At 34.1% G+C, this 16,378-nt stretch overlaps 2 protein-coding genes across 2 annotated transcripts in view; both read left to right on the top strand.

Moving 5' to 3' along the window:
* The window catches only part of LOC111053516 (lachesin), a 338,283-nt gene that overhangs the window by 9,029 nt on the left and 312,876 nt on the right, over positions 1–16,378 (top strand). The gene's annotated exons all lie outside the window — the stretch shown is intronic.
* On the top strand, positions 9,834–13,539 carry LOC111058477. Its single transcript, XM_022346015.2, has 2 exons — positions 9,834–9,963; positions 12,837–13,539. The coding sequence occupies exons 1-2, from the start codon at positions 9,910–9,912 to the stop codon at positions 13,500–13,502; spliced, it is 720 nt and encodes a 239-aa protein (XP_022201707.2). The 5' UTR covers positions 9,834–9,909; the 3' UTR covers positions 13,503–13,539.

Genomic DNA, 16,378 nt, shown 5'->3' with positions numbered 1-16,378 from the left:
TGCAGGAAAATGAAGAGACGACAGTCTAAATTAATAACCCACGCTATCCGATGAACCTACAACAAAGGCCGGATTTGCATCGCTCTGAGCTCAGAATTTCCGGTTGCAATGTACGGTCCGATCATGGATTTATTTATTATTCACAATTGTGTTGTCCAGATTGGTCATAATTATTGATAGTAAACTTTTGTAATTCGGTAAACCTGGCCGTAAATACAGTCGGATCTCTCTCTGTGGTGCTGAACTCTGGTAAATACTCAATTACCGCACCGCAATCTATAATTCCCGATGGCCACCGCAAACTTTCGAATTCAATTACATCGCTGGAGAATTCACTCCAAAACCGAAATAGGCTCTAACCAGTCAATATGATCCATCCAGCCAATCTATCTAAACCTTCATTCTCCATGAATCAGGAATATTCTTATCGAATCGCTAAGAACTCTGTATAAGCATTTCCTCAAATACAGAAAGATTCCCTTTGGGGTAGAAATTCACAATTTTGAATTGTATATATTTTGTATTATATTATCTCTGATTTCTGGGTGAATCGATTTTATTTGATTGTATAGTTTTCTTTATCACTATGACTGTCCAAGGGAGATATATGAAATCTCATCCTATCCATAGGATCATATGACTGATTCTTGATTATTGTCAACCTCAGTTGACGGCAGAATGACAAGTCTGAAAATGAATTATTGTGTCGAGTGTCATTCAAATTCAAATTCAAATTCTTTATTTGCCATAATACAGTACAATTTTTCCAAAACAAAAACACAATTAAAAACTTAATTTAAACATTAACATGAAATAATTAATAATTCTTCTCAAAATTAGCTTATAGGCGTTGCCAGCAAAACCAGAGGTTTGTGTGCTGCAACGAGTATCAATCTTAGAAATCTTAATTTACAAAATTAATAAACCATTTAATCGATCTATCAATATTGAAAAAAATAAATAAAATAAAAATAAATTATAAACAAAAGGAGTGCTTTATTACAGAGATGGCTATAGGGAAAAACACCTAAATTAAAACTAAAATTCTATATGGAGTGTATAAGTGGTGAAATTGTTTCAAATAATCGAATTGAAGATTTTATCCTTGTTTATATTCAATTTGGTTTTCGTGACTTTTAATCTCGATCAAAATGTAGCAACCGTTTGTGCAACCGGGCCTTAATGGTTTAAATAATAATGAAAGACTCTTTCAGCAATTACAATCATCAAAAACCCCCGAGAAGTTTCTCTGGGTTATAAATCACTGAAATGAAATATATGAATCACATATGAAAGTTAATAACAAAATTCCTTTCAACATTGAATATTTCGAGCTGATAAAAATAATTGGTACAATGGTATAGTTTATTGTTTCCTCACCTATAAACAGACCAAACTAAACACTAAATCCTAGTTTATACGATGTCGATGGGCGAGACAATATTGTCATCATGTGGTTGCGGATTGTCGGAGGCCAGGCCATTCAAACGAGAAGAACTATTGGCACGTCAGTTGACAGCTAAACGTGTCCGAGTTCTTGTCATCTGTTGTGACTATACAGCTGCACTGGCAAAACCAAGACAGAGTTACACGGCGCCAATTGTCGCGACAACTGAGATTCCGAGTGGTGGGGGGCTCGCTGGGCCCAATTGACTGTCCATAGTCTACTCCCGGAGACAGTTGAATCTTGGGCCAATTGTCGGGACAGTTGGCAAGACAAATTGGCCTGAAGTGTTCATACGAAGACAATAATTTCATGCCAGTCAGTTGCCTTATGACAATTGTCTCGCCAATTGGCATCGTATAAACTAGGCTTAACATCGTCCAAATATGATTCTATTAGGAGAAATTACAAACATTTCTCTCACTCCAAATTATTTTGTCAAGTTTCCATAACTCTCTGTGTGATCGAAAATCATTACGAGGATAGTCACAATCCGTGGATGATGATTCAAAAGATAATATCGATAAAAATAACATTGAGAACATTGAGACGATGAGGGTCAGATAGAAGATTATCAAGAGACAATAAAAAATATCTTATATCAGACGTTTTTTATTCGAATACACTCTCAAGATCTCAATTGACTTCATAATCTTCCAGAGAACTTTCTAGATTCCATAAATTTGCAGTAGAATTATCAGGTTGCGAGTTGGCCAACGTATTTCGCTCCCGGCCCTGCTCCGTTACTGCTCCAAACGTAAATTCGTAGTTCATTAAATATTCAATAATTAGAAGCCAGGTCTCTCTCAGTGTTTCATTCTGCTTTATGGTACGAGCATTAATAGCTGAACATTAGGAACAGCTCGTGTTCATCATATTAGTTTGTTACGCTTCTTGAACGAATTGAGAGATTGATGATTTTATTAATTTAATTAATAATTGGATAGAGCAAATAAGCACAATATTCGGGAGAAGAGAAAAAGGCTATTGTTCGAAAGATGTTTCAACTAGTAGTTCTGTGAACAGTAGACCTCGCGCTCAGTGAGTTACATTGACCTGTTGTTATGTATTCTCAAAAATTAATGAATAATTTATCAATTAAAATGTCTAGAGAAAATACTAAATAAACATAGAGCTATCTGTCCTATATCGTACCGTGACGTGTCGTCCCGGAATGTGAGTGTGAGCGCTGTTATCAGGTCTGGCTGCAACTGTCTACAACGTTGGTGGAAAGATACAATAATTTTCAAGACGTTGTTAAGATGTTTTTGAACGGGTAGTATTATAGTCAACTGTCTACTAACGTAATGGGAAGATACATTTCCAAGATGTTCGATGTTTTTGAACGGGTAATATTATAGTCCACTAGACTATAGCTGATTTATGATTAATGATTCTATAGTCTGATTTCTACGGTAATATTGGCGTATGAAGGAGGCTACTTTTTCTTTTATATTATCCTTGAAATGCGAAATTTCCAAAAACGTTGTATATACGTCGACGTGCAATTTAAAAAGGAACATACCTGTCAAATTTCATGAAAATCTATTACCGCGTTTCAGCGTAAATGCGCAACATAAAAACATATAAACATTTAAACATTAAGAGAAATGCCAAACCGTCGACTTGAATCTTAAACCTCACTTCGCTCGGTCAATAAACAACGCAGTCAATGTTGTTTTGAGAGTAAGTTTGTCTTTCGGTTCGTGTTTAAAATTCCCTCTAATGAGTGAATATTTTCCATTTGAAAAATAACTGAGTGATATAAATAATTATAAAAATTTTGATGTTTTGAACATGTAAATTTGAAAAGATGGTTTGGGGGCGGCATAGTACAAGGTATCCTTAGTTTTTCTTCCCCGATGTGTGTTTTTTGTAGAGAAACATGATAAATAGATGGGAAAATGAATTAAAATCATCTTTGAAGTCTCTTTACCTCACAGCTTCAGGCTCTCCAATCCAAGCTAGCGGAGTGATGACCGAAGAATAATTATCAGGTTTGTTCAATATTCTCACATTCTTCATCATCCCATACCTACTATCAAAGAAAACTTATACTTGGATTTTTATCCTATGCTACAATGAATAGGATAGTATCAGCTCAAAAAACTCATTGATGTACCACGTGTAGTGATTCAAGTCTTCAGGTTCCAGAAATCATTAAAACAGGTATCTCCCTCTGTATTTATATCTGAAAACATGTGAACAATAGTGTGAGTTGTTCAACACCAATTTTCTCTAGATAATTTCTGGGGTATGTGCTTCTCAGCTTATTCTTGAATTATCCTCCACCACCACGACCATTTCCGAGTCTGTGAACCCTTCCCTGGGTTTCCCAGGGAATCCTGGGAAGGATGCGGGACTAAGGCCCGGTTGCACAAAAGGCGTTTCAATTTTAACTGTGATAAATTCCACGGGAACCAATCAGAGAAGGCCTTTTCGATAAGACTGCTTCTCGTGATAAAATTAAACCAGCTTTTGTGCAACCGGCACTAAGATTTTTCAAATCAGCTGTTTCCTTTGAGACAGTATCTATCATTTTAAAACCAAAATGAAAATATCTACCGTGAAAATCATTGATGGTGTTGAAACTCAACATGAGTGAAGAGACTCATAATTAATGCACGAATGAGCAAAATGAATAGTAACAATAGTGACATAATGAGCAACATAATATCAGAAAAAAGTGAAAGGTTTGATTAATGCTATTTCAAACTAACTCAATCCCATGTAATCAATAATCAGAAACAAACTTGGACGATTATGAAAATCCGGATTTCACCAGACTAATTCTCAACCATCTTCTATTGATTTGGTTACATAGGATATTATCAGCTAGGATTATCACTTATCAGAGCTTTACATCAAAACTGATTTCACACTTCCAATTCTCCCACAACAATAGGAATGTAAACCACTTCACAAAGCAGTCAACTGATTTATAAAATCAGGAATATTGAGAGAGTGATCCTATCTGATAATCCTAGCTGTGCCTCCTACATGGCTGAGTTCTCGACTCAGGAATAGACAGTCCCACACAAGATGAGCTCAGCTTTCTAGGCTAATATCTGTGCTTGACTGCTTATCTCCCAAATTATATCACATCATCAATCTATAAATTATCACAATCAACACAACACTGTGATAATTATCACGATTGATGATTGAAGCATCATATCAATTAATAATCTGTTGTTCCCTCCCAGTCATAGCAACATAACTTTCTGTATTTGTATTTATGAATTGATGAATAAAAGCTTTCATTCCTCCAATATTCACTAATTTCTACTTTCCTTGCCCTATTACCATAGGTAAGGAAAGCTTTGCTTTCCAAAAAAAATTAAGGTACCCTAAATTCATGTTTTCTATACGTTTCAAAGTCCCCTGAGTCCAAAAACATGATTTTTGGGTGTTGGTCTGTGTGTTTGTGTGTGTGTGTGTGTGTGTGTGTGTGTGTGTATATATGTGTGTGTGTGTGTGTGTGTATGTGTGTGTGTGTGTGTGTGTGTTGTGTGTGTGTGTGTGTGTCTGTGTGTCTGTGAAAACGATAACTCCATTCCTAATGAACCGTTTGACTTGACATTTTAAACTTAAGGTCCTTATACCATGAGGATCCGACAATAAGGAGTTCAATAAAATTCAATTCAGAATGGCGGAAAAAATGACGGATAATGGCTAAAAAACCATATTTTTCACGGTTTTCTCGAGAACGGCTCTAACGATTTTCTTCGAATTTATACCCTGGATTCATAAGCCCTATCAACTGCAATGAGTCTAATTTCTGGGAAAATTGCAGGAGCTCCGTAATATTCCTGAGAAGAATGAATTTTTTTTAATTTCTATCACGATTGTCTCAAAAATGACTTTTTCAAATTTTCCAAATTTTTCAAATTCATACCTTGTATAGTTATATATCAGCTCTATTAATTGGCATGAGTCTCCTCCCTGTTAAAACAACAGGGGGTCCACCCCATCCTTGAGAAATTTACTTTGTAACCTCATTCTCGTGCGTGAGGTAGGTCTAGGTAGGTTGAGCAGTTTATTCAAAAGAACACATGTCGATATTTTATTTGTAGAACAGCTGTTTTGACATCTTCAAATCCTCAAATTTCATAATTCAAACAAAGGAAAATGTACTCTTAACACAAAAACAATAGTTTAATCGTAGTTTAAATTATTTAGTCGCCAATCGGCATAATGTTATTCCCCTAAAATTATCCTCGTTAATGAGGCTTATAGATCAATGAGCAAGGAGAGTTGTATGAGTGCGCCACACCAGATTTTTATTTATATATTCAGTCTTTCCAATGATACAAAAAACACGATATTTATCAAAATAATTGAAGAAGGAGTTTATAAAAATATTTTATACATCATTTTTTCGTATATTGTCTGCTGATATGTAGAGCGGTTACATTGTGAGAAAATTGCAAGTCGTGAGAACATTTCTGATAAGACGAGATAATGTGAGTGGGTTTTTAGTACAGTGTTAACCGCCTCCGGTAGGCGTGCTAATCGTGTGTTGTGCGTTCGTCGAGCCTCGAGATGGCCTCATTAGTAAATTGGATCGAGTATTTCGCACCAGTTTGTTACACAGCGTGCTGATTGCTCGGCTCCGCGCGTTGACACTGCAAACAATATTGGCATGCCTACTCAATATTCGCCCACTGATTGTATTGCTCTATCAGACGTCACATCACATATTATTGCAACAGCATTTCGGTGCGGATCTTGCTCGCACTGATTGGGAGATCCACATTATTACAATAATCATTACAGTGTTCATCAGATTATAAATTCGAATTCTTGAGTTAACAAAAAAAATCATTGCAAAAAAATTACATGATCACTCGATATTCGCACACTGATTTTATATTGCTCTATCAAACGTCATATCACATATTATTGCAACAGCATTCTAGTTCAAATCCTGCTCGCACTGATTGGGCGATCTACATTACAGTGTGAATCAGATTAGAAATTCGAATACTTGTATTAGGTAACAAAAAATATGATATCATTAGAAAAAAACAGGAGGCTTTTTTCAAAACTGTTCAATAAAGTAGTAGTAATATAACTTGCTCCCAAACTATAGATACAGAGTGTTTCAGAAGTAGTGTCGAACATTCTAGGGTATGGTTGCTGGATGAAAGGAGACTACAAATGACGTATTTTAAGTGTCTAAAACTTATCGGTTATCCTTATAACTTCCACTTTTTTCACTTAGGAATTTCTATCTCAAGAACGAAATGTGTTGATCTGAAATTTGGCATGAATATCTCTGCTATGAAGACTCAACTTTAAAAATAAAATAGAAAAAATTCGATGTAAATTTTCAAAATGACGGCCATTTTAAATTTTTGATTGCAAATTTCACAAAAACCGTTCACTTAGCAAATAATTTACATTTTTGTTGTTTCCAACTACTTACCGCTGTTTCCAGCTTTTTTTTAGAGACAAAAAAGTTGGAAAATTCTATTGCAATCAAAAATTCAAAATGGCCGTCATTTTAAAAATTCACATCAAAATTCTTCTATTTTATTCTTTTAAATTGGGTTTTCATAGCATGCCAAATTTCAGATCAATGCAACATTTCGCTCTTGAGATGGAAACTCTTAAGAATTGCAGTTATAAGGTTAACCGCTGAGTTTTGGACACATCAAATACGACATTTGTAGTCTCCTATCATCCAGGAACAATACCCTAAAATGTTCGACACTACTTCTGAAACATTCTGTATAGTATATACTATCTATAGTGAGAACCAATTATAATGGCAGTGTTTGATTTTGGTGTTGCTATCCTTGCCATTGTGAGTCTAATAAGTGTTTAATAAGTATTCTTAAAAATGTACTGTAATATTGGAAAGATAAAAAATAATTAGTGTTGAGTTGATTTGAGAATCCGAAAGCGCTCCACATGTGAGTACTAGTTTTCTATAACTTTTATTCAAAATCTGACTGCAGTGTCGTCAAAAATATTTCAAAACGAGAAATATTGGAGTCTCACTCCACCTACTACCGTTTCAATTGTAAATCTGGCCTAGAATCTGTCCCGATCTTGATCGTGTATTCAACCAATTTGTAAGTAAATTTAGCAAAATATTCCTCACAAGGCAAGATTCATTGGCTGCATTATCACCTTCTAACTTTTTAAAGAGTCGTTGATAATCAATACATAAAAAGATTGGGAATAATTTGTTTGTAATAAACATTGCAATCAACTTCCATCAACACTGAAATCCCATTGGATCTCAGACGATCTGCCTGAAGACCAATTGAAAAGTAGATTTCTACCTACAATTATTGTGAAAAATCCGACAGTTCTGACAACGCAACTGACTTTCATCGTCTATGAAATTGCATTGTAACTCAAATGAGCTTCTCAAAAATCCAGTATTGGGGAAAACCTACATTGATATCCAAAAAATAATATGATAATCATCTCTATGATTTCATACTCACATATCATATTTATTGAAATTATTCTCCAAAGCACCCCAGAACATCGTAAAATATGGACATCGTAGAAATAATTCTGAAAGCTTGTGTACGAACAGGGAGAGCAGAGTGGTCGGTTATCCAAGATGAATAATTAATTTATTAATTATATGTTGGAAAATTTAATTTTCAAAACGCAGACATACATATATGGCTGACCTTCTCTCTTGAAGGAAGCAGGCTACTGCTTACTGAAATATTAATCGCTGTTGGCTCAACCACAACCAACGGGCAAAATCCCCTCCACTCCACAACACCACCAACAATCCTGAACATAACCCCTCTCAGTTGTAACAGAAGAGCTGGCCCAGTGACTATTAATTCTTATAATTAATATTTGGCATACATGTGAACTCGTGTAGCGTGTGTTTGTAAATAGCAACATGAGTTGTCAGGACATACCTTGGCATTCTCGATTAGATACTTCTCCAAACTTAGGCTGGATTCTCAAGAGCTTGTTAGTGATTATATGGTCAGGCCATATTCAATTGGAATCCTTCGACCCTGCAAATTGTAAGCTTTGGATCAGTATCACATTCCTGATTTGGATTTCTACGAAGAGTATAGAATGTAACATTCATTAAACATTAAATTCTATACTTTCTGGAATTTCAAGATAACACGAGTGTTCCCAAAACGATTATTCGCTCCCATCGAGTGAACTTTGTGGATGGCGTGAGGGAGCAGTTATTCTAACATTCAAAGCAGTTTCCTATACTGTTGAGAAAATAAATAACACTTACATTTTTTATTTCTCTTAAAGAACCTAGCTGAAGTCTAATAAGCTATTTCAATTCGACTTGAATTGATAAGAATGATGCTGTGATGAGATATGATATGTTTCTCATATTGAACTCTGTGAATGATGTGGGGAAGTAGTTATTCAAACATTCAAAGCAGTGTCTTATACTGAGAAAATGAATGACTATAAGATTTCACATGATTTTCATAGCACCTAGATGAAGACTAATGAGTTATTCCAATTTGACTTGAATGATAAGAATGATGTTGTCAGAGGTATGCCCCGTCAAGAGATTGCCCCTGTACAGCAAGATTGGTTTAGCCTTCATGATTGGTCGAATAACTATAACTATTAATATATCTCTTCATTTATTCAGAATCAAACAACTCTTAGAAAAGTATCACAGGCTGAAGCCCAAGCAGGTTGCAATTCTAATTCATACAACATTTTTTCTTAACACTATTTAAACTTCAAACTAGTTTATCATGTCAGTTTCACATTTTTGAATAATTATACTTCAATTTACAATATAAACAATCAGAAATCACAGGTTTTAAATTCAATAATACTTCTCTGAAGAATCAAACGGATAACAACACTAGTTAATGGAATCCAATTTTTTTCAAACTATCATAAAGATACGTTCATTATAAGATCAAAATGCCGATTATAATGAAGATCAAACTCAGCTTTCAGCTGACCAATAAGATGTCGTTTTCCACTACTCAGGGATATATGACAAAATAAAGATCTTCCAATTTGTATTAGAATCTATAGAAAATTCCGTATTATCTATCACTCTAATCAATATTTTTATTTATTAATCATTTTTTCAAGATAGCACTGACCTGGAGAGAAAAACCAAGGATACTCCTTGTTCTATTTACATAGAATTTAGATGATATTTCAATTTTGTTTTTGTCTTTGTTGAATAAATAATGAATGACAATAATATTATCAGAAAAGCTTGACAGGTTGAAGCTGATGAGGTTAGTTAGTATGTTTGTGAACAACTCATATTACAAGCGTCAATATTGTTGACAATAAAATTTATGCAGGTGGTGTTGACAGCTATAAAACTATTCAATTGAAGCTAGAGTAGGCAATTCTCGACACACATCATTATCAACAATATTCATATCTGATCACAGTTTTGATAGAAAAGGCATTGAATCTATCTTCAACACTTTGTACGACATAATCATCCTAGCTTCACCGTAACTATGATTTCCTGTCCTCGATATATTTTCTTATCGGTCACAACATTATCATTATGGGTATGTTTAGAATATTACTATATATAATCACTGAACATGTTTTATGAAAATTTGATAGAATTCATTCGTCCTTCAATGATATTTGAAAATGGTGACATACTATATATAAATTCAACTGAATCCATTCTTATATGAGAAGGAAATAACCGCTTCTCAGCAGGATGCTTGGGAGAATCTCCATGATTTAATCAAATTATAGTTTCTAAGATGACAATTCAAGTTTAGAAAATTTTACTTTATCTGATGGAATTCATTCATCCTTCAATGATATTTGAAAATGGTGACATAATATATCTATATAAATTCAACTGAATCCATTCTTATATGAGAAGGAAATAACAGCTTCTCAGCAGGATTCTTGGGAGAATCCCCATGATTTAATCCAATTATAGTTTCTAAGATGACATCTCAAGTCTAGAATATTATTATATATAACCACTAAACATGTTTTATTAAAATTTTACTTCATCTGATAGAATTCATTCATCCTTCAATGATATTTGAAAATGGTGACATAATATATCTATATAATTCAACTGAATCCATTCTTATATGAGAAGGAAATAACAGCTTCTCAGCAGGATTCTTGGGAGAATCCCCATGATTAATCCAATTATAGTTTCTAAGATGACATCTCAAGTCTAGAATATTATTATATATAACCACTAAACATGTTTTATTAAAATTTTACTTCATCTGATAGAATTCATTCATCCTTCAATGATATTTGAAAATGGTGACATAATATATCTATATAAATTCAACTGAATCCATTCTTATATGAGAAGGAAATAACAGCTTCTCAGCAGGATTCTTGGGAGAATCCCCATGATTTAATCCAATTATAGTTTCTAAGATGACATCTCAAGTCTAGAATATTATTATATATAACCACTAAACATGTTTTATTAAAATTTTACTTTATCTGATGGAATTCATTCATCCTTCAATGATATTTGAAAATGGTGACATAATATATCTATATAAATTCAACTGAATCCATTCTTATATGAGAAGGAAATAACAGCTTCTCAGCAGGATTCTTGGGAGAATCCCCATGATTTAATCCAATTATAGTTTCTAAGATGACATCTCAAGTCTAGAATATTATTATATATAACCACTAAACATGTTTTATTAAAATTTTACTTCATCTGATAGAATTCATTCATCCTTCAATGATTTGAAAATGGTGATATAATAATACCTATGAATTCAAATGAATCAATCCTTATATGAAAAAGAAATAACAGCTTCTCATTAGGATTCTTGAGAGGATTTCCATATCAACCAATTATAGAATTTCCATATCAACCAATTATAGTTTCTAGGATGACAACTTAAGTTTCTAAAATGACTAAAGGTGCTTTTGCAATATCTCCTTGAACCTCGAATAGGTTCGTAGAAGCTTTACTGAATATCCTTTAATAGACTCTTTTGTAATGTTCAGAATCCCATACAAGTCAATTCGAAAATGTGTTAATTCACAATTTTCCAAAATTTTAAATTTTACAGGGCTTCATAATTTATGTGAAAAGAATATACATGGGATAAAAAGTACCATAAATGAGTTTTTCCATAATACTAAATCATATCCAATTATTGGAAGTGTAACAAACTCATAGTTTTTACTGTAATTAAATACTGTTTGTATAATCTACAGTATTGATACTGGAATTTAATTTATCGAAGCCTTAGCTAGGAGTTCCTCATATTTCAACCGTAGAATAAGTAGAATACATAGCTACTGTCCTGAATAATTCTTGAGAACCCTATACTATCTTTTCCAATAGTTTAAAAAAGAGGAATTGAAAAATATGAAATAAGTTCAAGGATGCCAACATCCACATATTATAATGTAGGTATATCCACGGTTCCCATTCAAGATCTCTCGATCACATTTTTCCACTTTCAAATTTATAGATTTGTCTACCAATTTACATGATATAGGCTGATATTTGAATGGTGAACTGACTCAAACAATCTGTTGATGTAATAATAATAATAGTAATAATATCGAGTGACCTGTCTGGTGTTGGAATTTTCAGGTTGTAACTGATCAATTTCAGGGCCTCTGACATGACCTAACATTGAGGCAGCCGGAAACGACGGCTTAACGTGTACTTCTGAAACACTTTTATTTAGGATGTTGATGTTAATCTGTTTAATGTAGTAATATCGGGGACCGAGCTACACTCTGGAGTACAAAAGCATATAAAATGTATTACGAAAGAAGGTATTATAATAACATTCATACAGAAATGTTCTATCTAATAACAGTAAATTGAGATTAATTCCCAGAGGAATGCGAAAATTTCCCTCACAAAGGCCCAGTTGCACAGAAGCCGGTTAAATACTGATCCTAATAAACTTTACGTGAACCAAATCAGAGAAGACCATTTCAAAAGAATGGATCCACTGGAATTAATCAGTATTGAAAATAACCCGGCTTTTTTTGCAAACGGCACTAAGTACCTGATTGAATGATTACAAAAGTTCAACAGCTGAGTCATAATTTTGACACAGTCTCACACTCATGAACTCGCTCACTCACTTCCATCACCAACAGACGACGAAAGAATTATTATCAGCTGTTTTCCAAGGGTGAATAATAATTATCCGTTTGATGTCCTTCAGAGAGTTTTCCCAGGGATGAGACCTAGTGCAATCGAATCTTTATATTATGAACCTAGTATGTTCTTAATTTCGTGAGAATCGCTAGAGCCGTTTTCGAGATCCAGTGAAATACAAACATCTAAACATTCAAACATCGAAACATGTAAACAAAAAGTTGCTCGTTCAATATTATAGGATATATTGATGATTTTCATACACAAAAAAAGTAGAATTATCAAATTCTTTAATTCTTTCAGGCATCTCTTCATGCTGATGCCCCAACAGGAATATATGGGATACAAGAAATTGTAGCAGATTCTATGCATGAGAATGAGAATCAACTACTCACTGAAGCATTCATGGCTGACGAATATCTTAGAACCTTGATGCCTCAACTGATCACTGACCAACAAGTTTCCAATTTGAAGTATGTTCTGAGTCTGTACGCCGAATGGTATGTAGTATGTGAAACTGAACCCTCAGTGAAAGACTTTGGTGAAACATTCATAGGAAAACTACTAACGAATGACATGTTGAAGGATTTCAAAGCAAATATAGAGTTCAGAGATGAGTTGTTTGAGAAATTTCTTGTTTGTATGAGGAAGGAGGAAAAAGTGTACAAGCTATCGAATTTAATTGACAGAATAGGTAATGATAGTCGTTATAATTCTACGCTCAGGGATGCACTGATGCAAAGAGTTCTTATAATTCAAATGGTAATGAGAAAACCACGTGGAGAGAAGGTTCTCTACAATAAATTACTGAGAGTTATCTATGATGGACAATTCGATATGATTTTTGACAAATACTTCGAATGGAAGCAGCGTGCGTTGAGTGTGGCTATGGAATTGTTCACAAGTATTGATGAATTCAAAATAAATTTGAAGAATCTAAGCCCATTGGAAGCTCCTCTGTTACTGTAATCTCTGAGTTCCTTTTTTTTGAATAAATTCATACAATTCCAAGATACTCCTAGTCTTTCCACCTTGTGCCTCTCCGAATCTGTTTTTTGCTAGAAAACTAATACTGTATGATGTTATCGAAATCACAATGCCCTTGGAATTTATGTGTGCTTCACTTTAATTTCTATAATGGGAAGTGATCTTTATAGCTTGATGTTTGTAAAGCACAACTAGAAAACTGTATTGTTTGACCTATTTTAGCTCTCGGGCAGTGGCGACATTTCACCAAACTGCTAGGGGGTAGGGGGGCAAAAGCCATGAGGCGGAGGGGGGAAGGAATACCAGCGAAGGATTGATGGTCCTGGGTTTCTCCCCATAAATGTTACATTCGAAGATATTTTAATATGCTTCATTTTCTCCAGTTTTATACAAATGTGGTTGAAACATCAATACAAACATATACATTATTAGTTATTATAATGAAATATTTATTAGAAAAATGGGTTTACTGAAACAGATTTCTTAAAAATCATGGAAAAAGGTTAATTTTTCCTTTACAATAACAATTTCAACAATTTCATAGGGGGTTAATATTCTAATTGAAAAATAACTTTCAGTTAGAAACATTAAGCTGTTCCCATAATTCTCACCAACTCTGTACAAACATTTTTGATTATCTGATTGTGCCCTTTCTATTGCTTTCACTGTGACATCTTGCAACTTGTTAATCAAGTTGAAATTTATGCAATAACTCACTTATTGTGCTCTCTTCAATGATTGTACCCATTCCATATTCAAGCTTCAACCATAACACAGTGAAAAATATACAGTATTCTTTATTACTCCGTAGTACTCATATCCATATTTTCAAGGCAATTTTCCTAGATTGTTGATACTGTAGAAGGAATTATAATATTGCTGTTGAAAAAAGTATCAAATCAGTATGAGATTTTAAGGATTTGTGTAGATAGACCCGCATTTTCATTATTTTTCTGATCCTTGGGGGGGCCTAGGCCCCCCCTGCCACCCCTAAATGGCGCCCCTGCTCTCAGGAAGCAAACTCGGAAGATTTCAAAAAGTATCGGTTCAAAAAATGTTTATCCTTCTTCGATTATACATCAACTTCTCATTTTTACAACCAAGATTTAGTTATTCACAGTTTGACCTGCTTTGAACGTTTGCTTCACAGTTTGACCTGTTTGAAGGCAGCTTAAAAATAAGTGAGTTTTTATCAATCTTACCAGAAAGTGGGAAGAGTCTTGGGAAAATAATATAATTTGTATGAGACAGGTCGGAAGAAGTGGGAGAGCTGATTTTACGATGTGTAAGTGAAGTGTCAGGAGATATCCCAGGGGAACACTCAGGATTTTCCTTCACCCTTCGCATTGTGAGTTTCCTTCCAATAATTCGCTTCTCACCCGATCATCTTTCCACTTTCCAAGATATCCTCTTCGACATTCCCTCATCATTCTACCACTCGCTCACTCATGCTCACTCTCTCTCTCTCTGCACGTCTCTCAATTTTCTTCAGTTCTCTCACTTCCATTTGGAAACGAATCTCACGTTCAAGAAGGACAAGGGCTTTCGAATCGGGTGGCCAGCTCTCCAAAAGTCTATCAAATCGAAGAAGTAAATACAGATTTCTCCGGGTAATACTTCTGCATCGATAGGAGGCAATAAATTTTGATGTGGGGCCGATGAACTGAATGTTGTAACTTCTCCGCCTTTTACACTTGCAAAGTTGTGCATTGATCCCAATTAACCTTCCTTCATTCGGGTAATCTTGAACTTCGAACCTACAATAATGAAATTTTGGATGTTTGGATGATTTTCAAACATTTTCAAAAATTGGAGGATTCATCAAAGCCCAGGCTAAGTCCAATATCTCTTGTTATATCTGAGCTTATATCTGAGGGGAGGATATTTTTAATATTCTTTCCGAAGAATGGACATTGATTAATATGTCCAAAGCTCCGCCAATTTATGTAGATGCATAACAATATGATTATTATCTATAGTTATTATATTACAAACTGCTTTTTCAGATCATTTACAGTTCAATAATCATTTTCTTAGTCTATATTATGTAAATTCATCTATAATTCTGCTGTATTGTAAGCTATTGTATATAAGTGTATAAGCCAGTATATATTGTAATCTACATAAATAAAGTACTCAATCAATCAATCAAGCTCGGCCCCCAATATACGTAATACCAAATTCTCTCACATTATGAAAGCCCATGAATCATTGTTTTTGATGACTATCTGCTCTAGCCAATAATGCTGAAGAATGCCTTACCGATTCAGGGATGAGTGAAATTCATATCATTCAGCAGGAATGAGTATAGTGATATATAGTATTGTAGGGTGATGATATTGAAGTTTCAAAATGAGAAAGAGATTTTGAGGTTTGCCCAAGAGGATGGGAACAATTGTTATGTTAGTATTAGGTTCTCAGGTTTTTACCTGTTGCTTTCATAGTAAAATTGTGGACGAATAAATAAATAAACTAATCAAGGATCCACCGGCAACGCTATCTATCACTAGGAAAATCCGAGATTTCCGTAGAAAAGTATAGGCCCATAAATTACTGTTCTAGTCAATGGTGCATGAGAATACTCTATCCTGACAAAAGACTAATTTAAGAGCTAATTGAAAGCTATCCTATTATATTAAGCGAGCAATTTCTGTATTTATATCTGGTTATTTATATATCCGGCTATTTTCATATCTGGTTATTTATGTTTTACGGATCTCGAAAACGGCTCTAACGATTTCAATGAATTTTGGAACATAGTAGGTTTATGATATAAAGATTCGATTGCAATAGTTCTTATTCTTTGAAAAACTCGCTGATCAACATTAGAAGGATAATTCATTCTTGGAAAACAAATG

Source organism: Nilaparvata lugens, chromosome 2, assembly GCF_014356525.2.
Source record: "Nilaparvata lugens isolate BPH chromosome 2, ASM1435652v1, whole genome shotgun sequence".
NCBI classification, from domain to species: domain Eukaryota; kingdom Metazoa; phylum Arthropoda; class Insecta; order Hemiptera; family Delphacidae; genus Nilaparvata; species Nilaparvata lugens.
The sequence above is the reverse complement of the archived record's forward strand: the minus strand, read 5'-3'. Positions and strand labels throughout refer to the sequence as shown.